The 27,935-nt window shown below is 41.0% G+C and overlaps 3 protein-coding genes across 11 annotated transcripts in view; 1 reads left to right on the top strand and 2 right to left on the bottom strand.

Moving 5' to 3' along the window:
• Nucleotides 1-21,663, bottom strand: part of LOC120880512 (torsin-1A-interacting protein 2-like) — a 45,362-nt gene extending 23,699 nt beyond the window's left edge. Inside the window, exon 1 of one of the 3 annotated variants that reach the window (XM_040263880.1) lies at nt 21,322-21,663. The gene's annotated coding sequence lies outside the window, so the exon portion shown is untranslated. Of the gene's footprint in view, nt 1-15,341; nt 15,416-15,540; nt 15,708-21,321 lie in introns of those variants that run through there. The other 2 variants (XM_040263878.1, XM_040263879.1) reach the window with 2 other exon arrangements.
• Nucleotides 460-15,675, bottom strand: LOC120880513 (torsin-1A-interacting protein 2). 4 transcript variants are annotated; one of them, XM_040263882.1, is made up of 3 exons: nt 15,342-15,466; nt 9,047-9,201; nt 460-3,059 (listed from the first exon to the last, which is right to left on the bottom strand). In XM_040263882.1, exon 3 carries the CDS (start codon nt 2,393-2,395, stop codon nt 2,000-2,002), a length of 396 nt encoding a protein of 131 aa, XP_040119816.1. In that variant the 5' UTR covers nt 2,396-3,059; nt 9,047-9,201; nt 15,342-15,466; the 3' UTR covers nt 460-1,999. The 4 variants fall into 4 exon arrangements, with proteins under 4 accessions (XP_040119816.1, XP_040119815.1, XP_040119817.1 ...); XM_040263881.1 differs by lacking the exons at nt 9,047-9,201; nt 15,342-15,466 and adding an exon at nt 15,541-15,675; XM_040263883.1 differs by lacking the exon at nt 9,047-9,201 and having other exon boundaries at nt 15,342-15,426.
• Nucleotides 20,391-27,935, top strand: part of TOR1AIP1 (torsin 1A interacting protein 1) — a 43,929-nt gene continuing 36,384 nt past the window's right edge. For all 4 annotated transcript variants that reach the window (XM_040263877.1, XM_040263875.1, XM_040263876.1 and 1 more), the window contains exons 1-2: nt 20,391-21,484; nt 23,915-23,992. In XM_040263877.1, coding sequence (XP_040119811.1) covers nt 21,004-21,484; nt 23,915-23,992 — 559 coding nt within the window. In that variant the 5' untranslated portion in view covers nt 20,391-21,003. The remainder of the gene's footprint in view (nt 21,485-23,914; nt 23,993-27,935) is intronic.

Below are 27,935 nucleotides of genomic sequence, written 5' to 3'. Positions count from 1 at the left end.
TATTCTCTAAGTGAAGTGAAGCTGTTCAGTCGTGTCCGACTCTTTGCAATCCCATGGACTGTAGCCTACCACGCTTCTCCGTCCATGGGATTCTCCAGGCAAGAATACTGGAGGGGGTTGCCATTTCCTTCTCCAGGGGATCTTCCCGACTCAGGATCGAACCCAGGTCTCCCACATTGCAGGCAGATTCTTTACCCTCTGGACCACCAGGGAAGCCACTATTTAAGAATGAGATTGGTTAAAACAAAAACAAAAGGACCTTTCTCTGTTCTCCTGAATTGAACATAAGTAGTGTTTTTTGGTGTGTGTCTAAAAAAGTTTAGGAGACATTAATATTGACTATAATACCATCCTCAAAAGCAATACCTCAAAGCAAATTTTCACTTTTTAGATAAAGCTTTAGGATAGTATAGTTCTTAACCAAGGATTAATAATAAACTAATTAGTCTTCACTCAGTATAGCAGTCCACACACAATTTATTCAGCAATAGAACAGAAAAGAACGTCAATCATGACAGACATAAGGCAGATACAGGGAAGATCTCTGGGGTACATTCTGTATACAGACTAACAAATGACTTTTAACATGTGGCAGGCATGATTTGTTGCATACCAACAGCCATTCATTCCTCACTTCTTCCTAAAAGAGCCCTGATTTTATTAGGGGAGACAATGTGTCCTACCCAGGCAATGTCAACTCCATTCCTGTCAGGTTTCCAGGTTCCCTTGTGAATCCAGGATGTGAGGGAAAATCCCTGATGTAACGAGATGTAAGGAAAAATCTGAGGGACTTCTGAGAGAAAGATTTTCTTCCCAAATAAAAAATAGAGACTTGAAAGGACAAAGCTTTTTGCTCCCTACTTCCAGTCTTTTGAGAGAGATTGAAATGTCTGGAGCAGCAACAAGCTACACTGTACTCACTGAGAAAACTATGAGGACAAAAAGCCAATACAATAAGGATCCCAGAGGGGAAAGAGAGAAAGAACCTGGGACCTTGAGAACATTGTTGAGTTGCTACATAAGCAATGGATTATTTAGCATCTTAAGTGGAATTTTTAAATTGTGAAGTGTACTCTGAGATGTTTTCAGCTACTTTTTCCAAGTTTCTTAACTCAAACTCTGGTTCCATGATTCTTATGAACAAGTGAAGGCCAGAATGAGGCCAATGTCACGTAAGTCCTTCTTAGTTCTAAGAAAAATGCTTCCCCTAAACTGTTCATAATCTATATGGAGTCAAGTTTGATAACTTCTTCTGTCACCTAGCTTCTAATACAGGTACTTTTCCACTTCCAGAGGAGGACATTCTAAGTTCAGTCACCACAAAGACAGGATAGTCTTTGCTTATGTAGAGCCAAGTAACTAGACAGTGGCATTTCTGCATATTATTCTGTAACCTATATAGGTGTTGCCTGATTGAATGTGGTTTCTCTGACAGTGACCAGTTAATAATGTCAAAGCCACAATGATGATAAACCAAATAGAGCCAATGATGAACATTTGGTTAAATATAAATCAATCTTATATATATATATAGTTATCACTGATTAATATATAAGAGGTGGAATTTAGAATATAGATTCTTATTAAATGTCTGTTTTACTGGAATAATCTAGAATTCAGCTACAAGGATGCTTTCCCACAAAAGTTATTACTAGAATATAATTAAAGTACACACAATATGAGGCCTCTCCTCCAGGACTACCTTGTCATAATAACAGCAATGATTAGGCTGTGGAGATTTTTAGGAGGAGCAAGCTAATTCCAAAACAAAGGAAATATGGATTAGTCAGGTCCCAGAGGAACACTCTGGCTTGGATTACTAATTAAATTTATGCTGAACAAGAGATGCATAGACCCTGGAAGCAGATCCAACAATTTAAGCAGTTTCCCAAAGCAGTGACAGTCTGGATCAGATTTAGAAAGGAGTCATTTTTCCATCTTCCTTGGGCTACTAGTACAAAACCCTCTAGAGTCTCCATGATCTTGACTGTTTAAGAAGTTATTTGCTTTGGCCAAGTTTTTTGTTTAAGGTTTTGTCTGTCCTCGTCAGGATTAACTGTAGTGCAGGGTTAAAACCAGCGACTCTAGAGTCATGTATTCTTTTTCTAACCAGTGGAGGACCCAGAAGAAATGGGTGGCAAGCTTTTTCAAAGGTCCACCTGGTAAGATTTTGAGGAGCCCACTCAAGTGGGAAAGACCAAGGAAGAACAAGGCTTCTATTAGCAGGATTATCAGGATAACACTCAGGGCAATAATCAGCTCTGTTAATACGGTCTAAGAAGACTTGGTAACATTCATTCTCAACCAGTTCAGTTTGGTACAACCAATGCCCTAGTTCTAAACTAGGGAACCACTGCTGCCCACAGTCAGGGCAATGTGAATTATCTGAGAACATTGGGACCTAGAGAGACAACACAGAAAGCAAATGTAACAATAAGAAGCAACAATGATAATAAAGAGAAACACCCAAGTAACCAGACCTATTACAATTTTGGTTTAGCACTTTCTGAGTCCAACCACCATTACTTGGAGAGGGTAAAATTTGGCTTGCACCTCCGTGCAATTCTTCAAGATTTTGTTGTCTATTTTTCACTCACTTGTAGCCACTCTCCAAACTCAGGGACTGATCCAGTCTATGTTATCAGTCACTACTAGCAGCACAGATGTCACAATAGCTCCTTTAAATCTCAGCTTCTTAAGAAAAGACAGGGTTCTAGTCTAAGTTACTTTTTCTTGTGTGTTATCAGGCGGTGGTATTTGCAGAGGCACTTGGCTTACTCTGCTTTGCTGGTAAGTTATTATGTCTGTTTGGTGAAACAGAAGCTGACAGTCCAATGAGTCTTTGGTGGGTGCTGGCACTCTTGCCGTTGTAATACAAGTACCCAAGTCTTAAGGCCTTAGCACTTTATAGCGATGTAGAGGGGTCAGGAAAACTTGGCAGTGTCCTCTTGAGCGTGGATCCAATGAAGTCTTTCTTGGGAGGACCTTAATCAGGACCCAGTCACAGGGAAGTAGCTGCTGTTGAGTTGGTTGAACGGTTCTGGGAATGCTTCACATACCTGTAAATAATAAAACTTCAGACAACTCATATGGGCTTTGAGTTGCTCACAATATCATTAGAAACATGCATTTGGAAATCATTTGGATCAGTCAAGGTACATAAGAATTGTCTCATGGGATTCCCCATGACAACTTTATATGGGTTCAAACCAACTTATCTGTTGGGAGTTATTCTTATGCTTGACTGGGCAACAGGGAAGATTTTGGTTCATTTAAGATTTGTACTAGTCTCATTTATTTTTTAGGACTATGTATTTATTTTTCCTACTCCTTTTGCACTTTGGGAATAATATGGTCTGTATAATCATATACATGGTAAAACTTTGAGATTTCTATTATCTGTTTTCCATGAAATGGGTGCCATATAGATAGTATTACCATAATGGGTGGGATAATGTTAACAATGGTGACAGTCTTCTAAAACAGACTTCAATGCAAGGAAAACCTTACAAAATTATTAGATAATATTCTTAATAACCAACCATAGAAAGTTGGGTGAAATCCTTTTGAAGGCTGGAAAAGAAACCATAAGGGACATGCCTCACTGCCCACATCCGTCTTTATAGGCTTATACACATTTAAGTTTAAGCCAATTAAGGCACAGTCCTGAACTATTCTTGGGACATATATAGTAAATCAGTTGGGATTTAGAGACACTTTCACCATCTTTGTACTCCTTCATGACATTTAAATGTAACAAGTAAACAAGGTGGGGTAAAGTAAGATGTACTGAACAACTAGATAACCACCTACAGTGTGCCACAGATCATCAGAATACAATATATAGCCTGCCTTTCTCCAGCAATTCTTTTGTGAATTCTGAGGCCTGATGCTGTGAGAGCACTAAGGAACACTGGGGAAGATGGGTGTCCCATTTACACAGGGTTAACCTGTATAAAGATACAGCCTGCAAAGCAGGGGCAGTTATATCCTTAGCTGTGATTAGCCAAAGCATTTTCCTTACAGACTATCAACAGTAGCTGTGATTCTCAGATTTTAAAATGGCAACCTTAAAAGATAACTGAAGAGCCACCTCTGACAGGGCTGCAACATGGAGCAAATATTTTGGTGGGGGCTCCAGATGGGGTGAGACAGAATCAGAGTCAATACACTGATGTGTTTTATGAGGTTAGGTGACAATGTGTGAAGGCTACCAATCCAGCCCCCTCAGGCAACAGTGAACACAAAATAGGGTTTCTGACCTTTGTGGTGGCAACATGGGGTATAGCAGATTGCCCTGAGGGTCTACTGTCAGAAGCCACTACAGTAGAAGTTTCACTTGCTGAATCAGGAAATCTTGGGTACAACAAACAGATGAAGAATAAACCCACATTATTGTGAGGTTTACCACAGAAGTTAGTGGTAAAGTTATATGACTAAGTTTGATGTTGGAAAGATATAGCATTTTGGAATTTTTAGAGTAAAAAGGAGAAACTCAAATTGAAACCACAAGATACCGTATTTCATTTAAACCAGACTGGCAAAAATTAACAAGTTTGACAATGTGGGCTCTATAGACCCTAGGCAAGACTTCCCCTCCCCCATGACTCCACATCTCTGTATAGCAGTCAAGAAGTCCTAAAGCTCCAAATGCTCCGAATAAATCCACCCTTCTTCCAACCTTCGTTTCTCTAACTTTAAGAGTTAAGAAAGCACTAGAGCTCCAAGCGCTTATATGTTAAGTGCTTAACTTATATGCAGAGTACATGATGAGACACACTGGGCTGGATGAGGCACAAGCTGGAATCAAGACTGCCAGGAGAAATATCAATAACCTCAGATATGCAGATGACACCACCCCTATGGCAGAAAGCGAAGAAGAACTAAAGAGCCTCTTGATGAAAGTGGAAGAGGAGAGTGAAAAAGTTGGCTCAAAACTCAACATTCAGAAAACTAATAAGATCATGGCATCTGGTCCCATCACTACATGGGAAATAGATGGGGAAAAAGTGGAAACAGTGAGACAATTTATTTTTCTGAGCTCCAGAATCACTGTAGATGGTGACTGAAGCCATGAAATTAAAAGACGTGTACTCCTTGAAAGAAAAGTTATGACCAACCTAGAGAGCATATTAAAAAGCAGAGACATTACTATACCAACAAAGGTCCATCTAGTCAAAGCTATGGTTTTTCCAGTACTCATGTATGGATGTGAGAGTTGGATTATAAAGAAAGCTAAGCACCAAAGAATTGATACTTTTGAACTGTGGTGTTGAAGAAGACTTTTTAGAGTCCCTTGAACTGCAAGGAGATCCAACCAGTCAATCCTAAAGGAGACCAGTCCTGAATGTTCATTGGAAGGACTGATGCTGAAGCTGAAACTCCAATACTTCAGCCACCTGATGTGAAGAGCTGACTCACTGGAAAAGACCCTGATGCTGGGAAAGATTGAGGGCAGGAGGAGAAGGGGATGACAGAGGATGAGATAGTTAGATGGCATCACTGACTCAATGGAATGAGTTTGAGTAAACTCCAGGAGTTGGTGATGGGCAGGGAGGCATGGCATGCTGCAGTCCATGGGGTCGCAAAGAGTTGGACACAACTGAGCAACTGAACTGAGAGCTCCAAGTATTCCTGAACCAAGAGAACTCTAGTATTCCATGTGTTCCAGACAAAACCGACCCTCCCCTGGTCCTCCAAACCACTACAGGTAAGAGGGGAGTTAAAAGGGGGCTCCAAAGCACTAAATGCTCAGAACAAGATCACGTACTACCAGCCTCCTAACTCATTCCCAGCCTTATCACTGCAAGAGTGAAGAGCCTTTCCCCAAAATACTCCTGGCAAGATTCTCAAACCTTCCTGCTTCTCGCCCTCACAACTTCACTACCATTATCTGCTTGAAAATATGAGGACCAACCAATCCCATCAAACCTGTACCTCTGTTTATGTCAATCACCACATGGAGCCCAAAGCTTCCTGATTATACTTCATCCCCTTAATCTCTAATCCCCTATGGCTCTGAGCACAGTGAGACAATATTCCCTCTCCTTCTTTACTTTTCCTCCCCATAAAACATGTACCATTTTGATATATTAAATATATATCAGAGAACATAGAGTAACTTGAATTCTTATACCCTAATGACAGGAACATAAATTAGTATAACCATTTTGGGCAGTATCTAATAAAGCTGAGAATGTGAGTTTCCTATAACTCAGTAACTCCACTCTTAGGTAACTACTCTAGAGAAAATTACATGTTTATTTAAAAACATGAATAAAAAATATTCATGGTAGTTCTCTGTGTAATAGCAAAATAACAGCCAAAATGTCCACAAACAGTAGAATGGCTAAAAAAAAAAAAAAAAAAAACCTAACGTATTCTTATAAAAAGCATACACTCACTCTCTCTTATGTAAGTTTCCATTTACATAGTTTCAATATATTGCTTAGGAAAAATATGCAATAAAGCTAAAAAGAAAAAGATAAGCACAAGGATAATTACTACCTTTGATGGGAGAGGGAAGTAGATGGGGGCAGGAAAGGCATACAGAGTATTTCAAAGATAATTATAAACATTTTTTCTTTGAATGGTTGGAGATACATGAATGGTCATGGTATCACAAATCCTAACAACTTACATAACCTCTATTTGGTACTTTTTTTTCTATTTCTATCTTCATTTTTATATTTTAAATAATTTTTACTGAAGTATAGTTGATTTACAATGTTGTTAAGTTTCTGCCGTACAGCAAACTGAATCAATTATACTTAAACATATATCTATTCTTTAGAGCAGAGCAGAAAATAGGAGTGGGCTAGAAAAACAGATTAATAGGCAAAACCAAACTTTCACACTGTGGATAAGAAGATCAGCTGCAATTATTTTGTTCAGAGGCAAGGTGGGTGACTGAGGAAGAGGAACCCTATAGAAAGACACGGAGCTGTGTCTGCAAGCAACTATCTCTTTCTAGAAACAAGGTAAAAGAAAATATAATATTGTAAATCAACTATTTGTTGTTGTTCAGTCACTCAGTCGTGTCTGACTCTTTGCGACCCCACAGAGTATAGCCCACCAAGCTCCTCTGTCCATGAGATTCTCCAGGCAAGAATACTGGAGTGGGTTGCCATGCTCTCCTCCTGGGGATCTCAGCAACCCAGGGATCTAAGCCAGGTCTCTTGCATTGCAGGTGGATTCTTTATTGTCTGAGTAACCAGGGAAGCCCAAGAATATTGGGAGTGGGTAGCCTATCCCGTCTCCAGAGGATCCTCCTGACCCAGGAATCGAACCAGGGTCTCCTGCATTGAAGGCAGATTCTTTATCAGCTGAACTACTTGGGAAGCCCTACCTAATGTTAATTAATGGAATTAATTTCTCCATTAGCTACCTAATGGAAAACAAAGTTTATCTTGGCATATTCTATAAAGGCATGCATCTCTGTGCAGCACTTTGTTTTTTCATATGGTGCCTTTGTGCATATTAGAAAAGCACTACTCTCCTTCCAGACAAGATGAAGCCCAAAGAACCTTGGCTTGCCTCACCTGGCCAAGCATTCAACAGTAATCCTCCATCTGTGAAACAATATTCCTTTTTTTTTCCTGGCCACACAGCATGGCAAGTAGGGATCTTAGTTCTGCACCAGGAGTGCGCCCCCTGCAGTGGAAGCAGGGTTCCTCTGCATCCTAAGATTCAAACAACCACAGACTATGCCATACCATACTATTTATCGTTGAAAAAAATCTGCATGTAAGTTGACCCACACAATCCAAACTGTACTGTTCAAAAGTCAACTGTACACACATTTTCATTCCCAAAGGAACCTGAAATGGTTCAGAACCATTGAGCAGGAATGGTTCCTAATCATTTCACTATCAAAGGCTATTTTTATTCTTAGGCTCCCCCCTCAGATCTCACTTTGGGAGGATGCCGGAACAATTACCATTCTTGTAATAATGTCATTTTCTCATTTTATTAATTAGACATGTAACTCTGCCAGTCAGAACTTCTAATAAAACAAGTAAAAAACCAGTGTTTCCTGGTTCAGAAATTTTCAATACTTTAAATCGGAGAGAATATTCAAAGCACCTGTAACATAAAGTTGGAAACACTGAGACATTCTGGATTTGTTTCCTTTCTCAACACCATTAGCTTAAGTCAGAAGTGGTTGATTTGAGGTGAATATATGATAACCATTTTTGCATGCATGTGCAGTCGTATGTGACCCTTTGTGACCCCCATGGACTATAGACCACCAGGCTTCTCTGTCCATGGAATTCTCCAGGCAAGAATACTGAAGTGGGTTGCCATTTCCTACTCTAGGGGATCTTTCAGACCCAGAGATCATACCCACATCTTTACCACTGTGCATCATTAGGCTTGTAGAAATGCTGAAAGTAGCCAGGGAACAAACCACCATGTACTAGGCACAATGCTAAATATTATAAATACAAAGAGAAAAACCTTATAGAACTTCTAGATGTCCAGGGAATCCAGAGTAGAACCAATGCTTTAGGTAAAGGTCTTATAAGGGCTTTTGAAAGTGAAAGTGAAGTCCGTCAGCTTTGCGGCCCCACGGAATGTAGCCTACCAGGATCCTCCATCCATGGGATTTTCAAGGCAAGAGTACTGGAGTGGGTTGCCATTTCCTACTCCAGGGGATCTTCCTTACCCAGGGATCGAACCTGGGTCTCCTGCATTGTAGGCAGATGCTTTTACTGTCTGAGCCACCAGGGTGGGTTTTAAGGGCTTTTAGATGGATATAAAAAGATTACCTACAGAAATCACAGAAAATTATGGAAGGCCCACTGAAGAAGTTAGAATGTTTTTATTTTCAAGAATCTTCCAGCCAGCAATAGTGAGCAAAAAACAAAGTTTAAAAGGCTTCTCTACCACATAAACTCTATACAGTCATCCTATATAAGTGGGGGATTCAATCCAGGATCACCCAGAGATACCAAAATGCATGGAGGGATGAACACTCCAGTCCCTTATATAAAATGGCATAGAATTTCATATAACTTATGCACATCTCAAGATTACTTACGACCTTATACAAAGTAAATTCTAAGTAAATAACTGCCAGAGCATACCAAGTTCAAGTTTTGCTTTTTGGAACTTTCTGGAATTTTTTTCCACAAATATTTTCTATTCGTGGTTGGTTGAATCCACAGACATGAGACTTGTAGATACAGAAGACCAACTCTACAAAAGAAAAACACAAATCAATTTTTTTTTAACTGCACTGTGAGGCTTAATTCCCCAACCAGAAACTGAACCTGGGCCATGGCAGTGAATATGCCCAGTTCTAACTACTGGACCACCAGGGAACTCCCTAAATCAAAATTTTTGTGTGTGAGATGTTTTCTGCAGCTTTATTAGAGGAAAATTTAGAAAACAGCACTTTAACATCAAAATAGAAAATGCAGTACTATTTAAACCAGTGAAATTTACATCTACTAAAAAATAGCAGCTCAAGTCTATATCAAGAATCACTATTTCCTGAATGCATGTTAGTTAGTTCAAATCTGCCTTTGATAGACAAAAACCACCTTATTCTTTTTAGGCTGCATAATATGTTTCAGATTGAGTAGAGTTGGAGCGACTTCTCCAGGCAGATTTATCATTTCAGCCAAGTCCTCATATAATACATAAAACCAAAAGACAGACACAGAAAAAATACAAATGCTCTAAATTTTCTTGACTTTCCATTTTAAATATTTTCTTCCATGGAATATTTTATGAGACAGTTTCTCTAGAAGTCTCACGCATGTGTGCTCTGTCGTGTCTGACTCTTTGTGACTCCATGGGCTGTAGCACGAGGCTCCTCTATCCATGGAATTAACTGGCAAGTATAGTGGAGTGGGTTGCCATTTCCTTCTCCAGGGTATCTTCCCCTGTAAGTCTCACATATAAAGTGAAATCTCAAAAGCTTCTTATTTCATTAACCAGTTCTAAATTTAGATGTTGAGAGTTAAGTAAGGCGTCCCAGGTAAAGTGGTAAAGAATCTGCCTGCCAATGCAGGAGACACAAGAGGTGCCTCAATCCCTGGGCTGGGGAGATCCCCTGGAGGAAGAAATGCAACCCGCTCCAGTATTCTTGCCTGAAAAATTCCATGGACAGAGGAGCCTGGTGGGCTACAGTTCAAGGGGTCCCAAAGAGTCGAATATGACTGAGCAACTGAGCACACACAGCACAGATTTAAAAGTATGAAAAAGAATTCCTCTCCTTTTTAAATTCACATAATCTAAAATAATTCTTTGCTTAAAATATATTAAGAATATATATGCTCCTGAAAGAAGTTTTCAGTCTGTTTTGTGAGGAATTAACTTAATTTGGCAAAGTTCTGAGATCACAGAGAGAAGGCACACTCCAGCACTATTTGGCACACACACTATTCCCTCTTTGAAAGAAGATAAGCTGAACAAAAAATATCCTGAGTCACATAGGAACTGACACAAAGAGAGCTCCCCTGATGGTCCAGTGGTTAAGATTCTGAGCTCTTAATGCCGAGGACCAGGGTTCAATCCCTGGTTGGAGAACTAAGATCCCACAAGCCTCGAGAGGTGCAGTCAAAAAAAAAAAAAAAAAGCAAAGAACTGACAAACATAACAGGTGTGTCTGTGCATTGCTGGCATTCCACAAAGGGGAACAACTGGTTTAGACATTTACTGGTGCATTTCAATCTACTTTGCCCTAATGGACACAAGTCCACGATTCAAATGCTGCCTAGTTTCAATTTAAAATACTAGGAGCCAAACTTTTAAAGTTAATTAGCAGTTTTCAATAGTGAGACCTAGTAGCACTAAGGTTACGTATTTCTGACTTTGTACCAGCAATTTGGGTTTCCCTGATGGATCAGTGATGAAGAATCCGCCTGCCAATGCGGGAGACTCAGGTTTCATCCCTAGAGAAGGAAAAGGCGCCCACTTCAGTATTCTTGCCTGGAGAATTCCATGGACAGAGGAGCCTGGCAGGCTCGTCCATGGAATCCCAAAAGAGTTGGACTAACTGAACAACAACCAACACCACACATGTCTGTGTTGAAAACTAAGTACCTAACTAAGTCTTGCCCACTCCTCTGTACCATTATCCACTGTCATAGTAAGTTAGGATTACTATTATCACAAGTTAAAGTCATTTCCCAGTGTTTTCCCTAGGTAGTACTTACCCCGTATTTTTTAAAGGCAAGTTGAGAAAGTACTAAACACTAAAAACAAAAAGCACTCCACTTACTTCCCTGGGGAACTGCTTTTCAAGGGCCTGGAGCAGTTCAGATATATATACCTTTCCTGAGTACAGAAAGTCTTCTTTTTCTTCTTACCCTTCATTCTACTCCCTCCCAACTCCTCTGATTTGTATCTCAGGTTTAGGATGACTTATGTAGAGGCAAAAAGCAACGCACAAAGGTTCAGAGAGTTTGCTATGATTCCAACAGTGGGCAGCACAACTGATTCCCAGTATCAGTTCAACTCCACTAATCATCTTTAGTATCTACATGAAGCCAGCACATTTTTATTAAACATCTTACTTTGAACTAATTTTATATCTGTTATAAAACCAAGACATTAACATGGTACAAGTCAATTAACTACAGACTGTTAGAATTTTGCCAGTTTCTCCACTAATGTTCCTTTTCTGTTCCATGGTTCAATCTGGGATCACTCACTGCATTTAGTTGTTTATTCTCCTGAGTCTCCAATCTGTGACAGTTTCTGTCATTATCTTTTGTGACTTTTCCTGGTCTTTGTAACCTTGATACTTATGAAAAATATCAGTTGGTTATTTTGTAGAATGTCCCTCAATTTGTGTTTATAATGTTTTCCCATGAGTAGAAAAGAAGGCACTGGCACTCCACTCCAGTAAAATCCCATGGACTGAGGATCCTGGTAGGCTGCAGTCCATGGGGTCACGCGACTTCACTTCCACTTTTCACTTTCATTCATCGGAGAAGGAAAGGCAACCCACCCCAGTGTTCTTGCCTGGAGGATCCCAGGGATGGGAGCCTGGTGGGCTGCAGTCTATGGGGTTGCACAGAGTCGGACACAACTGAAGCGACTTATCAGCAGCAGCAGCATGAGCAGAAAGATAAAGAGGTTATGCATTTTGGGCAAGAATAATACCAAAGAAATGATGTGTTTCTAAGTGCATCACATCACTGGGTTCATGATATCCATAAGCCTTATTTCTGTGGAGATTTTAACCTTGGTCAGTTGGTTATCTCCCCTGTCAAGTTACTAATAATTATCTTGGGGAGACACTCTGAGACTGCGCAAATATCCTGTATTTCCTCAAACTTTCACCTACCAGCATTACAGGCACATTTTGTTTGCAATAATTACTATGCTGCGGTTTTGCCTAATAATGATTTTCTATTTCCTTCTTGCCATGTTTATTTATTGGAATTCTTCTATAAGAAAGAACTGTCCCTTCTTGAATCCTATTTGTGTACTCAGCTATGTCAGTATGGACTTGGGGCCACTTATTCTGTGAGTTAAAATCCAGCACTACCATTATGCATTCTATTACTCAAGTTGTTCCAACTCTGGCAATCAGGAGGAGCTCCTTCAAGTCACTCTTGTGTCTTTTCAAAGAGCTCCTAAACCATTTCGAGCATCTCCTTTATTTCCAGCACCACAAAATGTTTCAGGCTCCTCTTATATTTTCCCTGTCCATGCCCTAGATTCAAGAGCTTCCCTCCCCACAAAAAAAGTCCTGGTTCCTTTTATTAGAGGAGAGTGTTTTAAAACAGGAGCTGGGTGCTCAATGCTACTGAGGTTTCACTATCAGGCCAACAATTTGGCCAACCACCACTAAACTAAACTCATTAGCTGGAAATCATTAACATCACCTGGGAACTTATTAGAAATGTGAAATCTTAGGCACCCCCCTAGACTTATTAGACCAGAAACTTTGAGGGTGTACCGGAATCTGTGTTAAGAGGCTCACCAGATGATTCTGATGCTCCTTATAAAGTTTAAAAAACACTTATAAACACTGTTTAGTGAAAGGTAGCTCTCTTTCACTATAAACCCTGTATTTACTTTATGATGTTTATCTCTAATTAAAAAAAAAGGGAAAATTTAGTCTTAATAACTTGTCTGGTGTATAAATCATATTTTTTACTGCCACAACTATTAAAAATATAGGTGAATGCCTCAACTGTGAAGACACTAAAACCTCCCTACTCCTGTTTTCCTAAACATTTTTTTTTTACATGTGGTGGTTATGGCTGTTGTACAAATACTGTTTGTTGTTTTTATACAAAGAAGTTTTAAGTCAGCCACCAGGATCATCTCCTGCATACACATATGACTTGACCTCCATATAGTGAATCTCTAAATAGGAAAGACTGGCAGCACAGTCCCTTAAAGTCAGACTGCATAAGGCCTGAATGACTGCTCCAGCACCTGACTTGGTGAACTCTTCCCTGTTTCTCTGGTTTTAATCACCACAAAATAGAATAACACTACCTACATGAAAGAAGCATTATGAGTGTTAAAGAGATAATGTGCAGTCCTTACCATAAAATAAGTCTCAGAAAGTGTTTATTATTAGTCTAACTATTAAGTGAAAGTGCAACATTTATTTTTCGGACTGAGGAAAATAAGCGGAAACTGTGCTAAAGGTTAAATTCTGCTCTTTCAACACTAGTAGATCAGAGAGGCAGAACCAGAAAGCTCTATTTATATAATTAAGACAAAACCTTCAGAAGTTTACAAACTAATGTCTTAAACTTGCCTGCCTGCAAAAATGTTATTTACATTATGTATATCCATGAACGGAGGCTAAAGAAGAGTGCATAAAAATTTTAAATTTTTGATTTATTGAGGTAGTGGAATTACAGGTAAATTTTCCTCCACTCTATTTTGATTATCAGAACGATATGCCACTTATTTTAATATTAGTAAAGAGAAAATTAGCCCAATTGGCAATAACTGTTTCCACTTAGGTCCTTAAACTATCCCATTTAATGTTCCAAACAACTCTAAATCTCTGCTTTCATGGGGTCAGAGTGATAAAAGTAACCTGCCCAAGTTACAAAGTGACAAAACAGGAATTTAAATTCAGCTGTGACTCCAAAGTCTATGCTCATAACCAATGTGGGAGCCATCTTTCTTTACTCACAAGTGCTTAATTTGCTGTCCAAAACCTACGATAAAGTATAATCAGTGCACTGAATTACCTCTTGCTGGGCAGGCACAATAGTCATAAAATATTGACTAGCAATGAAATTTTAACACAATTAAATTTCTAAATGCAAAATGAGAAACAGCATAAAGCATACCAAGCTTCTCTGAGCAAACTTTCCTTCAGGAAATTCAAGTTGCACTGCAGAGGAATGTGGATTCTCCTTCAGTTTTCAAAACTACTTTCCATGGCAAAGATAGATTACATACAAGACACTATACATTATTAAAATACCCAATAACCCCCAAATAATTAGATAAGTTCTTGTTACTTTATTTGTGAATTACAGACACTCTCAGGCTAGTATTATCTCTACATAAGTTAAAAAAAACAAGTGAAATACTACTTAAATGAGTCACTTATGGTTACGTGATAAACCAGAAGCAAAACTGGTAATCAAGTTCTGGACTCTGCATTCAGCATAAAAAATATTGCTGAGGAGAGGCTTTCAAAGTTTTCAAAGCAAAAGCCAGTTTTCCAAACTATTCTAATCCACATTAAAGGCTTCCAGGAACATTTTCAGTTCCTCTACCATTAAGTTCCTTTTAAAATTATTTTCCACTGGCCAGTTACATACTAATCCTGTGCTTGAAAAACAAAACTGAACTGATAGATATGGAGAACAGTCACAGCCCTAACTCTTAACAAACAGATACAAGGAAGGAAATCTCTTATAGAGATCTAAAATAAAACGTTTTAGAACCTTGAGAGGTAAAATTGAAATAAAAACAGTGTATTGAATCAGATTAAGATAACTGATTTTTGTATCTTGTGTATAAAATCTTTCAATTAACCACTACTGATTAAGTAGGCAGTACATTTTTTTGGAGGAAGGAAAAGGGGATAAACTTTCTCACCGGGTATGAAATACAATTGGGAATACATATATAATATGTAATGAACTGGTAATTGCAGGGTTTCATTAAAACTTCAAACTTTGCTCTTTTTAGCACCATTAAGGCTAAAAGGCAGGGGTTGGGGAGTGAGGGGCGGCGGGGGCACTATCTTACAAGGATTAAGAAGACGAATGAAGGAATCCAGTCAAACACGGAGGTAAGGGAGTAATCAACACCTGCACTGGTAGATTTCCCGTTTACATTTGAACCTTAGGGGAATTCTGCTTCTCAAGGTCCAAACGAAGATTTATTCTCACCTTCCTGTGTTTAATGTTTACGCGATTCTGTTTCTCTCTTTTTCACTCCAAAACAAAAATATACCTCCAACCTGCTCCGTTTAAGGTTTTTGCGGTAAAGAGGTGGGGGTGGGGAGGGATCTTTTCTGAAAGATATTTAAAAAGAAGGTATCAGATCAAATATTAAAACATGGAAAAGTTGTACACACATTTTACTTACAATGTCTAGCGAGGTTTTAAACCGTCGACTGTCAACGTCAGGAGAGCCCTTCGAGCGTTCTTTCTGCTTCACAACGCGGGGCTGCACCCCTCGGACGCCGCCGAACTGAACGTCGTCCCGTCCCTGCCCACGTGATGGCGACCTCCGCGGGGAGGGTAGGCGCCCGCGGAATGCTGGGACTGGTAGGCGCCGGCCCCTCCCCCTCCTCCCCCAGGCGTCACCCCCGGCTCCACTGCCCCAGCAGCCGGCGGCGGGGCAGGAGGCTGGAGGCGGGGGGAGAGCAGGGACAGAACCGCGAAACCTCCCAGCGTTCTCGCGGTCGCGCTGCTCTCTGACCCGAAGGCAGACATCTCTGCAACATATTGGAGGGCCCTGGAATTGGTGAATGGCCAGAGAAGCCTGGCGCAGCCCTTGGGGTCGCAAAGAGTCGGACACGACTGAGCGACGGAACTGAACTGAACCGAGCCCTTAAAAAACCTAAAGCTCACAGGCTTGAGGAACCAATGGAACCAACGCAGTGAGCGGCACTAGCCAATGATAATGGCAAGCACCAGTCAAGCTTGATTTGGAAACCGACTGCCAGCTTTATGAGGCGCGTGTCCCCATGTTAAATGCGGACAACGCTACATACATACCTCATGAGGTGGTTGTGACTAAATGAGATAATGAACAAAAGTGGCGGCTAAATGGATAAAAGATCTGTTAATTTTATAAAAATGAAAATTGAGAGATGGATAGCAGTTTACCCAAGAACACATAATTGGTTAAGGGCAACTTGTCAAGTCAGTCTAAAAGTCTTGTTCCTGACCTGGGCCAATTCAAGACAACAGAGAAGAAATCTGCTCACATAAATCTCACTTCCCCTTTCCTAATTTTTTCCTATAAAACTCCTGACCAACGTACTATTTTACTTATATTGATTTTTATCTGACTCCCATAGAATATAAAATCCTAGAAGGAAGAGAGGGTTTTCTTTGGTCTATTCTTTTCTGCTATATCCCCAGCACCTAGAATAGGGTTTACCTAGTACATAACACCAGAGAAGGCGATGGCACCCCACTCTAATACTCTTGCCTGGAAAATCCCATGGACAGAGGAGCCTGGTGGGCTGCAGTCCATGGGGTCACAAAGAGTCAGACAGGACTGAGCGACTTCTCTTTCACTTTTCACTTTCATGCATTGGAGAAGGAAATGGCAACCCACTCCAGTGTTTTTGTCTGGAGAATCCCAGGGATGGGGGAGCCTGGTGGGCGGCCTCTATGGGATCACACAGAGTCGGACGCAGCTGAAGTGACTTAGCAGCAGTAGCAGCAGCAGTACATAGCACAAGCTCAAAATTTTATTGGGTTAATGATTCTTCATTAACTTATTTTTTGGTGTCTTCAACCATCGTTTTTTGGCAGAAGTTGCAGGATTTGGGAACATTTTTAGATGTTTAATTGCAATTTCTAATTCAACAAAGAATAAGTGGACGGCCATTTATTGTTGTCACTTCATTTCCAGCAAGACATTTTCATTTATATTGTCTTCAAAATATTTTTTCTATCACTTGTGAGAATGGGGAATAAATGCAGCTGGCTACTATGTCTTTCAGTTCAGTTCAGTTGCTCAGTCGTGTCCGACTCTTTGCGACCCCATGAATCGCAGCAGGCCAGGCCTCCCTGTCCATCACCAATTCCTGGGGTTCACTCAGACTCACGTCCATCGAGTCAGTGATGCCATCCAGCCATCTCATCCTGGGTCATCCCCTTCTCCTCCTGGCCCCAATCCCTCCCAGCATCAGTCTTCCAATGAGTCAACTCTTCACATGAGGTAGCCAAAGTACTGGAGTTTCAGCTTTAGCATCATTCCTTCCAAAGAACACCCAGGGCTGATCTCCTTTAGAATGGACTGGTTGGATCTCCTTGCAGTCCAAGGGACTCTCAGGAGTCCTCCAACACCACAGTTCAAAAGCATCAATTCTTCAGCGCTCAGCCTTCTTCACAGTCCAACTCTCACATCCATACATGACCGCTGGAAAAACAATAGCCTTGACAAGACAGACCTTTGTTGGCAAAGTAATGTCTCTGCTTTTGAATATGCTATCTAGGTTGGTCATAACTTTTCTTCCAAGGAGTAAGCGTCTTTTAATTTCATGGCTTTACTTCCTCTTATTTAATATTTTAATCTTTTTATTAAAAATAACAATGTTAACCTTTTTCTACTAAGATATAACCCCAAAGTTATTTTTCTGACCAAAACTCTGAACGCTATGTACAATGAATTGATAAATGCTTTCTCACTACGTAACAGGATTTCTGCTTACCCTGAACAAAAAACTCCAGGAGATAGTGGAGGACAGAGGAGCCTGGCTGCTGGAGTCCATGGGGTTGCAAAGAGTCAGACATGACTTAGGCACAGAACAGCAAACAAAAAACTCATGTACAACAATTATCTTAGTAAAATAGCTGCTTTACTTAGAAATCCAGTGTCAAGAACATTAGATTTCTAGACTGAGGCCTAATAGTTAGGTATTTAAATTAATGCCAATTATAATTTTGTATATATGTCTTCACTAATATATGGCAAATTCCCTCAGGGTAAAGAATACTTTTAATTGAATTCATGTATTTATTAAGCATCTATTGTTTCAACACAGATGTTTAATAAATACATGAATGAGTCTATTCTTTGTTCTAATCATTTCTTCTCTTGTTCTCTTTCGATTCACTGAATTCCTCCATAGATCTCAAACTCCTACAATAACTGTTTAACCTTCAGAGCTCATGCTTCCTCTTGGTATTAGCAGTCCAGCAGTTCCCTTATGACATTAGCGGAGTCTCCCGCCTCTATGATGTTACCTCTTTTGTGCCACCCTTGGGTTGGAAAACATCTACAGCAGAATATCTGGTTCGACAAGGGTTTAGCTTTACCTCACAGTTGGTAATGAAAGTTGGTATTTGTCAGGTTGCTAAGTGTGGGAGGCACGTATGGCAGAGCTAGGATTATGTACCCTTATTACCTAGACAAGAGGGAAAACTCTAAAAAAATGTATGTTTTAATGCTAAAGTTACTATTCCTCTGATTTTGCGTCAAGCTTCTCATGATTTTGAAAACCATTCCTAAGTTCTTCAAGCATTTTTAATTACAGGATGACACAGGTGGTGCTAGTGGTAAAGAACCTGCCTGCCAAGGCAGGAGACACAGACATGCAGCTTCATCCGTGGGTCGGGCAGATCCCCGGAGGAGGGCATGGCAAGCCACTGCAGTATTCTTGCCTGGAGAATCCCACAGACGGAGGAGCTGGTGGACTACAGTCTGTGGGCCTGCAGTATCGGACAGGACTGAAGCAAATTAGCAGCAGCAATATATGTACTTATGTAGTGAATCTCCTGTCTTCTTTTTTTAACACAGCCCTCCAAACCTGTTTTACAATCTGTATCCAAGTTTCTTTATAGTTAACTGTCCTTGGTTAAAGAGCTTAATATATGTATTAATATTACCACTATAATATGAACTTTATTAATACTACTTGTATAAAGTTTTATATCCTTTTATCTTATTCCTTTATTATATCCTTGAATCTATTATATCTTTTCATCTATTACAGTACTTTTCCTGTTACATATTAATAGAGTAATATAACAGGTACCTTATAAAGCACTAGTTAAAACAAGTAAAAGTCAGATATTAACCAAGTATCAACACTTCTCGGCATTTTGTCAGAGAAATGTCCCACAAATTTTCCAAATATACTAACTCAGGCTGACAAGGGAGAACATGCTTTTAATTTTCCCTAAAAGATTCTTTAAAAAGTAGCATCTCTCATGTTGCTATTCCTTCAGTTTCTTTGGCTATATTGTATATAATTAAAAAAAAAACAAAAAAACAGAAAACTAAAGGAGGGCTTCCATCAAGCAAAAACCTAGGTGATTCTAAAGCATGTAATTACTTGTGTCTGTGGCCAAATTTATGGCCTATTAGTGAAAACACAAGACATAGTTAAGATTTCATTAAAAAAGATGTGCCCCCAGTTTGGACAATGAGTTGCTCAAAAACATTCTAAAGTGATTTTAAATACATTAAAGAGTACACACCTTTGTGGCTCAGCTGGTAAAGAATATGCCTGCAATGCGGGAGACGTGGGTTCGATCCCTGGGTTGGGAAGATCCCCTGGAGAACGTAAAGACTAACTCTAGTATTCTGGCCTGGAGAATTCCATGGACGGTACACCATGGGTTCCCAAAGAATCAGACATGACTGAGCGACTTTCACTTCACTTCAAAATTTTCAGGCCCATTCACTGTAACTGCTATCCAAACTACAAATTTTAAAATCTAGTCACTAAAATCAATTATGGAAAATCGTCCGAGAAGGGGGTGTGTATGTGAAGGCAAGATTAACCGATTTTTCAATAACACTCCCTCAGTGTGTCTAAGTTTAGATATTTGCAGATTTTCCACATCTGCAAATACGGTACACAGAAGTGAAACGAATGGCTTTGTCATGTTTTCTTATTCAGTAACTAAACGCAGAAAAAACTCTGTATCACACGCAGTATATCAAGTCATGCTCAGAAGCAAAGTGAAAATATTGGATCACAACTGAAAATTACAGTGCTGTCTTTAATCAAAGTATTTGCTCACTTCTCACTGCCCATAACACAGCACTAACAATGTCTCTGAGCAGTGTTGCTGAAGTAGAGCCTTTATACGAAATCAGGAGTAATACTGTTTGCTGCGTACATTTTGAAAATGGAAATCCACCCAAGTAAGCCTGTAGATCCGATTTCGTACTCAAGAAGTGACTTTTAAAACCTAAAACTGGTAAACTGCTTTCCCAAGGAACTTCAAACTAAAATTTTCTCCAGAGAAAGATGACACCTGCGAATATGTCTTATCAGCCCTGCAAAGGGACACTTGGAAAGGTACGGCGATGGCAAGAGTCGATCAAAAAGGCTGCGGGAAAACTGCGCAACAGCCTGGGGCTGAGGACCGAGACTTCTCCTCCACCGCCGTTTCACTCCGCCTTTCCCAGCGACTCTGTGCTGGGGGCCCGGCCGGGCGCCTCTTGCAAGCAGGCAACAGTTGCCAGGAGCAGCTGGACTGAGGACCGGCAATTTGCCCAGCCACTTGTCTCTTCTCCGTCTTCCCTCCCTCCCTCCCCGAAGGCCGAGGACAGCGACGCCTCCTCGCGCTTCTCCTCCTCTTTGGTGCCTTCAGCCAGGAGGCGGGAGTGACCCGCGGCAGCTGACCCAGGACAGGCACTGCCTCTCCCACAGCCCTCGGAGCACACCATGGGCCCAGAGGCCGGTTTGCAGCACAGCAGCGACGACGCAGGCGGCAGCCTCGGCGACACTCAACTGCCTCCCTGACCGCCGACACCACCCCCCTACACTCCGAAAACCGATCGCCACCAACGGCAGGAGACTCTTAAGGGCACCGCAAAACACCTTCGCGAGCGACTCAAGCTACGTCAACAACTATGGCAGGCGAGGGACGGAGGGCGGAGCCGGAGAGGGAAGGATGGGCGCTGTACGTCACGCCCAGGGCTCCGATACGGGAGGGAAGGCCCCGGCTCGCCCCTCAAAATGGCGGCAGCAGTGACGTGCCTGCGTACGGAACTCCTACGCCGTCGCGCCACGGCCGGCGGGAAGTGAGGTTCTCAGAAGAGCCGCCCGAAGTGTACGGCGACTTCGAGCCCCGGGCGGCCAAAGAAAAGGCCCGGGTGGGAAGACCGATTCCGCTAGAAGGGTTCCGGCCCGATTCGGCGAAAAAGGAAGTGAGAGAAAGCGCCTATTACCTTCGGTCTCGGCAGCGAAGGCAGCCCCGACTCCACGAAGCCGAGGAGATGCAGACGCGGAGAGCTACTCGCCTCCAGGAGCAGCTGCACTCGCCGCCGCCTCCGATACGACCCTCTCCGGTTACGACTAGAAGAGGATTACGGGACTCCCATTCATCCGAAGGTGAGACAGTCGGAGGTAACAGTGTCAGCCGCGAGTCAGGGAGGGAGTGCCGTGGGCGGGTACGCGCGAAGGGTGTGCGCGTCCTGGGCGGGCGTGTGCCTGCCTTGAGCTCGTCCCCTCTGAGCTTCTCCGGGATGGACGTGAGCCCCCACCCCCGGGCCGCCCCGTCGGCTGGCGGGAAAGTGGCAGGGCGGGGGCGCCGGAAGGAAAGGCGGTCGTGCGTAGTGACCTGAGCAGAGTCGAGGAGCCGCGTGCTTCCCTGGGCATCAATTTAGAGGTGTCAGGATTGCCTGTTCTCTGCAGGCCTGCACTTCGGGGCGGCGAGTTAGGCAAAAGGCAGGACACTGAATCACTCAGAGTTCAGTTTCACATCGGTTTCATATCGGTTCTCTCTACCCTGCGGATGTTTCTGCCAAAGCCACTTCCATTTCCTCCTTTAACTCCGAGGCCAGAAATCCTTCAGTGAGGTTTTTGGTCCTCATCTAACCTTCCAGTCTTTCCCCGTCACTATGCAGAAGAAGAGAGAGGAAGGGGAATTTCGTGCGTGGCCGTTTTGAGGACTAGCGTAGTTGATGAATTGATTTGAGATCCCACCCACATGTTTACACTGAAATGGGGTCAAGGCAGTCATCCTGAACCTGAAGCCTCCCAGTGTGTGATAAACTTGAACTGATCACTCTCTCTAGTGTGGTGGTCTCTGCCAGAAATTCGCATGTTGGGGACCGTCAGTGTAACCTCAGTAGTTAAGTAGTAGCGTGACAAAGCAAGACTTTCATTAGTTTTCATCTAAATGGGCCACAGTGTTACTGACAAAGTGATTGTGTAGTTTTAGGAAAGTCACAGATGAATGAGTCATCGCCGGTAATGCATCCTGTCCCACACTGCCCCTACCCCATCTAACACTGAGTCACAGATGGAGTTTCATGTTGGCTCCAGGTAGCGCACCTATGAGGTAAAACCAAGGGGTTTGAATCATAATGGGATTACATAGTTGGTGATAGACCATTGGTGGATATGATGAAGAGGAGGTGGATTTTCTGTTTAGAGCTGAGTAAGAGTCGGCACATTGCATGCTGATGCCTGAAGTGCTGACACAGTAGAAGTGCTGATGATTTTGGAAATTATGTTAAAGATATGTGAGTTACAATTGGGAGTAGCAATTCAAGACCGTTTAACCCCTATACATGTTTTATCTCTTTTAAGATTATAAACTTCTGAAGACAAAGATCCTACATATATACACAGATCCTACATATATATTTGAGGGACCATGTTATACTTCAGTGTTTATATTCTTTCTGTATCTCCAGTAGCTAGAAGAATGCTTTGGAAGGCAAAGGAAATATGCTAAGTTGTATGACTCTTCCACACAGGCCTATGCAATTGTATAAGCTAGTTTTGGGGTGTTTTTTTTTTTAACACGCAAAGGATTTACTTCTATTTTTAGTAAATCTATGAGAATCTACATGTTTTTCATTCTTCCTTTTTAGCCCATCTTTTAAATTTTCTAGAGTAATATTTCTATATTTATTTTGTAAAGCATCATTGGTGAGTAGTTTATTTTTATGTTGTCCTAAAGAGTAGTAAGAACTACTACTCTTCAGTTGTAAGAACTGCTACTAGTTCAATTCCCAAGTTTTGGTAAACCTAATTTTTTGTTGTTTAGCGTCCCCTACGTCGTGTCTGACTCTCTTTGCTACCCTATGGACTGTAACCCCCTCGGCTCTTCTGTCCATGGGATTTCCCAGGCAAGAATACTGGAATGAGTTGCTATTTCCTTCTCCAGAGGATCTTCCCTTCCCAGGGGTCAAACCCGAGTCTTCTGCATTGGCAGGCAGATTCTTTACCACTGAGTCACCAGGGAACCCCTTAATTACACATTTCTGAAGAGATTGAAACTGAGTGGGCCCCTGTGAGTCTCCCCATTGTTTGGAGGCAGTACGCCAGCCATTATGACCTTCTCTGAGTTCCAAAGGGCAGGTTCCAACAGTTGCTAATCAAGGGAAGAACAACCAAGAACTCACCTGATGTAAGATTAAAAGGCCCAGATTAATCATCAGGATTAGGAGACTGACCACCTGAGATGAGAGTAAGGGAGTGCAAACCCTGCTCACACCCTTATCTTGTCAGACACCCCACCTTTGACCCACTGATAAAAACACTTATGAAGTCCTCTGGGGATGGGACACATAGTTTTTCAAGGCAGAAGCCTGGAGTGTCTCCCTTTGCCTGGCAAAGCAGTAAAGCTGTCCTTTTCCGCTTCACTCACGACTCTGTCTCTGGGATTTGATGTGGCGCCCGTGCACAGAGAGACCAAGTTTTCATAACAATGAATTACTTGCATTTCTGTTTATATATTGCTGTTAATATACATAATCTCTACTCACTTTGCATATTCTGAATTTTACGATTGTTATGTCTGTTCTTTAGAGGATGAACCACCTTCACAAACTGTTTTAAGCCAAACGGTCACAAAGAAAGCTATCAGGAGAACACAAGAGACTCCAGGTAAGAAGAGTTGAGTTCTTTTTTTTCCTAACCTGTCAGCTTTTTTTATGTATAGATTATAGCTTATAATTATTGGGTTATTGGGTTATTGGGTCGATCAGGGGTGCCAAATCATACCTCATTCAAAGTTTCAGTGAATCTTATTTTTAGGTTGTTAAATTGAATTAAGCAATAGTAGCATGCCTGGAAAATCCCATGGACAGAGGAGCCTGGTGGGCTACAGTCCATGGGGTCACAAAGAGTCGGACACGACTGAGCGACTTCACTTTCACTTTTCACTTTGATGCATTGGAGAAGGAAATGGCAACCCACTCCAGTGTTCTTGCCTGGAGAATCCCAGGGACGGGGGAGCCTGGTGGGCTGCTGTCTCTGGGGTCGCACAGAGTCGGACACGACTGAAGCGACTTAGCAGCAGCAGCAGCATGTGTTAAGAACAGACAGGGCGCATACTTGAATACTTTCTAAGTACCATATTTAGTTAATTCACATAACTATGCAGGATAGATGTACCCACTTTTTTGGTGAGGAAATTGGAGCTCAGAGTAGCTGCCTTTTCTCTTAAGATTACTTGCTATGTAACTGAGCCAAATTCAGACCTAGGCTTGTCTTCTCCAAAGCCCCTGCACTTGCCCCAAGTACCTCACTGTCACTCTCCCATGGAATAATTAACTGCTCAGTAAAGCTTATTAAGTGTTGAATGAATAAATGTGTCATGTAAAATGGATTAAATGGTCTGCATAGTAAAATCATGACACAATATAATCAATCTCAATTTGATACTATATTTTATTAAATCTAAGATCTCATCAGTTGTAAGATACATCCTCTTCTTGGGCTTCTCTGATAGCTCAGTTGGTAGAGAATCCGCTTGCAATGTAGGAGATTTGATTCCTGGGTTGGGAGGATCCTCTGGAGAAGGGATAGGCTACCTATTCCAGTATTCTTGGGTTTCCCTGTGGCTCAGCTGGTAAAGAATCTGCCTGCAATGCGGGAGACCTGGGTTCTAACCCTGGTTTGGGAAGATCTCCAGAGAAGAGAAAGGCTACCCACTCCAGTATTCTGGCCTAGAGAATTCTATGGACTGTATAGTCCATTGGGTCACAAAGAGTTGAACATAACTGAATGACTTTCACTTTCACTCAGGAGGAAGAAATGCTGCCAGTTAAGGGTAATGTGCCTTCTCTATAATCACATTTTTCAGGCCATTTAGGAAAACTATATTATTGAAATTTTATTTACAGTAGCTTCAATTACATGACACTTATGCCTGGAAAAACAAAAGTTTCTCATTTTTAAAATCTACAGCAAAAATAAATCTACAATAAATTTATAAAATTTATGGGGTTAAGTAAATTGATTTAATGAAGACTGTTGAGCACCAGCCTATAGACCATACAGACCATTATAAAACTATTATACAATAGAATGTCTCATACAGTCTTTTGGAGTTCACATTAAGCTTGTATTTTAGGACTGCTATTGAGGTACATGGCTGCATAATGTTGTGCAAAGAGCACTGGATCTTGGTCATATTAGCTAGCCATGTTGACCCTCAGGCCTTCATCTGTATGACTTAACCTGGCCTAACTCACAAGCTCACTGCAAAAGTGAAATAGTACTTGCAAAATCACTTAGTATACAGTAAAACATATGGATATAAGGTGGGTTTTTTGTTTTTTCCTCACAACACTTTGCAGGCAGTGTAAAGTTCATAAAATTTTGCTTAAGCATTTCTTTTTCTGACAAAGCTCATGCTATGGTTGATAATGGAAAAGACAAAACATTTCCCAGTGTAGATGGTAGATTGATGGAACACATGCACATATTACCTGGAATATATTGTGCTACAATATAACTAGACATAAAGATATGTGCATTTTGGGGAGATTTGAGATACTCTGGGTTCTTTTACTATAAAAGGTGCTTTTAAAAATCATACTATATCTAGTACTTGTCTTGCTCCTCTGTCATTCCTCTTAAAAAAGGAGAATGTTTAGGAAAGTCATTAAATGAATGCTTGGAAAGTCATTAAATGAATGCTTGGAAAGTCTGTCTTTACAGGCTTTGTAAAGTACTGAATATTCATTGGAAGGACTGATGCTGAAGCTGAAACTCTGGTACTTGAGATGTGAATAATTGACTTATTGGAAAAGACCCTGATGCTGGGAAAGATTGAAGGCTGGAGGAGAATTGGATGACAGAGGATGAGATGGTTGGATGGCGTCACCAACTCCGTGGGCATAAGTTTGAGCAAGCTCCGGGAGTTAGTGATGGATAGGGAAGCCTGGCATGCTGCAGTCCACCAGTCGTAAAGAGCAGGACACAACTGAGCAACTGAACTGAACTGAAAATCTGTCTAGCAGAGGAATTACTTAAACAGGAGTCAGTTTGATGGAAAACTACTTTAAGTGCAAGTTTAAGATAGGCCCTTCCTTGTTTGAGGGAATATTAATTGGTACAACCACTATGGAAAACAGTAGGAGGTTCCTTAAAACTAAAAATAGAGTTGCCGTATAATCCTTCAATCCCACTCCTGGGCATCTTATCAGGAGAAAACTCTTAATTCAGAAATATGCATGCACCCACAGGTTCTTAGCAGCACTATTTACAATAGCCAAGACATGGAAGGCACCTTAATGTCCATCAACAGATGAATGGAATAAAGAAGTGAAAGTATGTGTGTGTGTGTGTGTGTATATATGTATACACACACGTGCAAAATGGAATAATAGTCATAAAAATGAATGAAATACTGCCATTTGCAGCAACATAGAAGGACCTAGAGGTTATCATATTAAAGTGAAATAAGTCAGGAAGAGAAAGACATATATATAGTATCACTTGTACATAGAATCTAAAATATGATACAAGCAAATTTATTTACAAAACGGAAACAGATTCACAGACTTACAGTTACCACAGGGGCAAGAGGGTGGAGGAGGAATAAGTTAGGAGTTTGGGATTAGCAGATATAAACTACTATATATAAAATAGATAAACAACAAAATTCTATGGTATAATGCAGGAAACTGTATGCAATATCCTGTAATAAACCGTAATGGAAAAGAATATGAAAAAGAATATATATGTGTGTGTGTGTGTGTATATATATGTATATATATATATATATATATATAGAACTGAACCACTTTACTATACACCAGAAACTTAATAATACAACATTGTAAATCAACTGTACTTCAGTTAAAATATATATATATATAGGCTCTTCCTCCTCCTTGTAGAATCGCAGACTTTCAATTCAACTTTGGTGTTCGAAATTGTGCTGTAATTTTATATAGGACCACTGGAGTGGTCTGCCAAAACTTTATCCAAAAATGTCCTTGAAAATGATGACCTGTACCAAGGGACTTCCCTAGTGGCTCAGCTGGTTAAGAATCCGCCTGCACTATGAGAGACCTGGGTTGGGTCCCTGGGTTGGGAAGAACCCCTGGAGAAGGGAATGGCTACTCCAGCATTCTGGCCTGGAGAATTCCATGGACTACAGTCCGCGGGGTAGCAGAAACACAGCTGAGCGACTTTCACGCACACCCCAAGGAACCGCTTTCTAAACCATCCCAGCAAAGACAGCCACATCGTTTCTCGTCCTGTTTTGGAAGTCATGAAAACGTTGATTGTATTAGTCTAGAGTAGCTTATTGTTTGACGTTTCAGAATTGCATTATTTTCACATTAAAATAGTGATTAGGTTGTTCTCTCAGTTCCGTTCATATATACCTATATAACTTCTTCTATGGCCAGATTCATTCCATGCACGAAACTAATTTCATAACCTAAAAATATAGTAGGAAAATTTTAGTAACTTTTCCTAACGTTAGATATTTTTAGTAGTTATGGTTTCTAGTTAAATAACTCTAGTTAAATATTTTTACAGCCTTCTGTTTTAACATGAGGGCTTCCCTGGTGGTTCAGGAGTAAAGAAT

The sequence above is a fragment of the Oryx dammah genome, unplaced genomic scaffold (genome assembly GCF_014754425.2).
Source record: "Oryx dammah isolate SB20612 unplaced genomic scaffold, SCBI_Odam_1.1 HiC_scaffold_21, whole genome shotgun sequence".
NCBI lineage: Eukaryota > Metazoa > Chordata > Mammalia > Artiodactyla > Bovidae > Oryx > Oryx dammah.
Note: the sequence above shows the minus strand (reverse complement) of the source record. Positions and strands in the feature narration are given on the sequence as shown.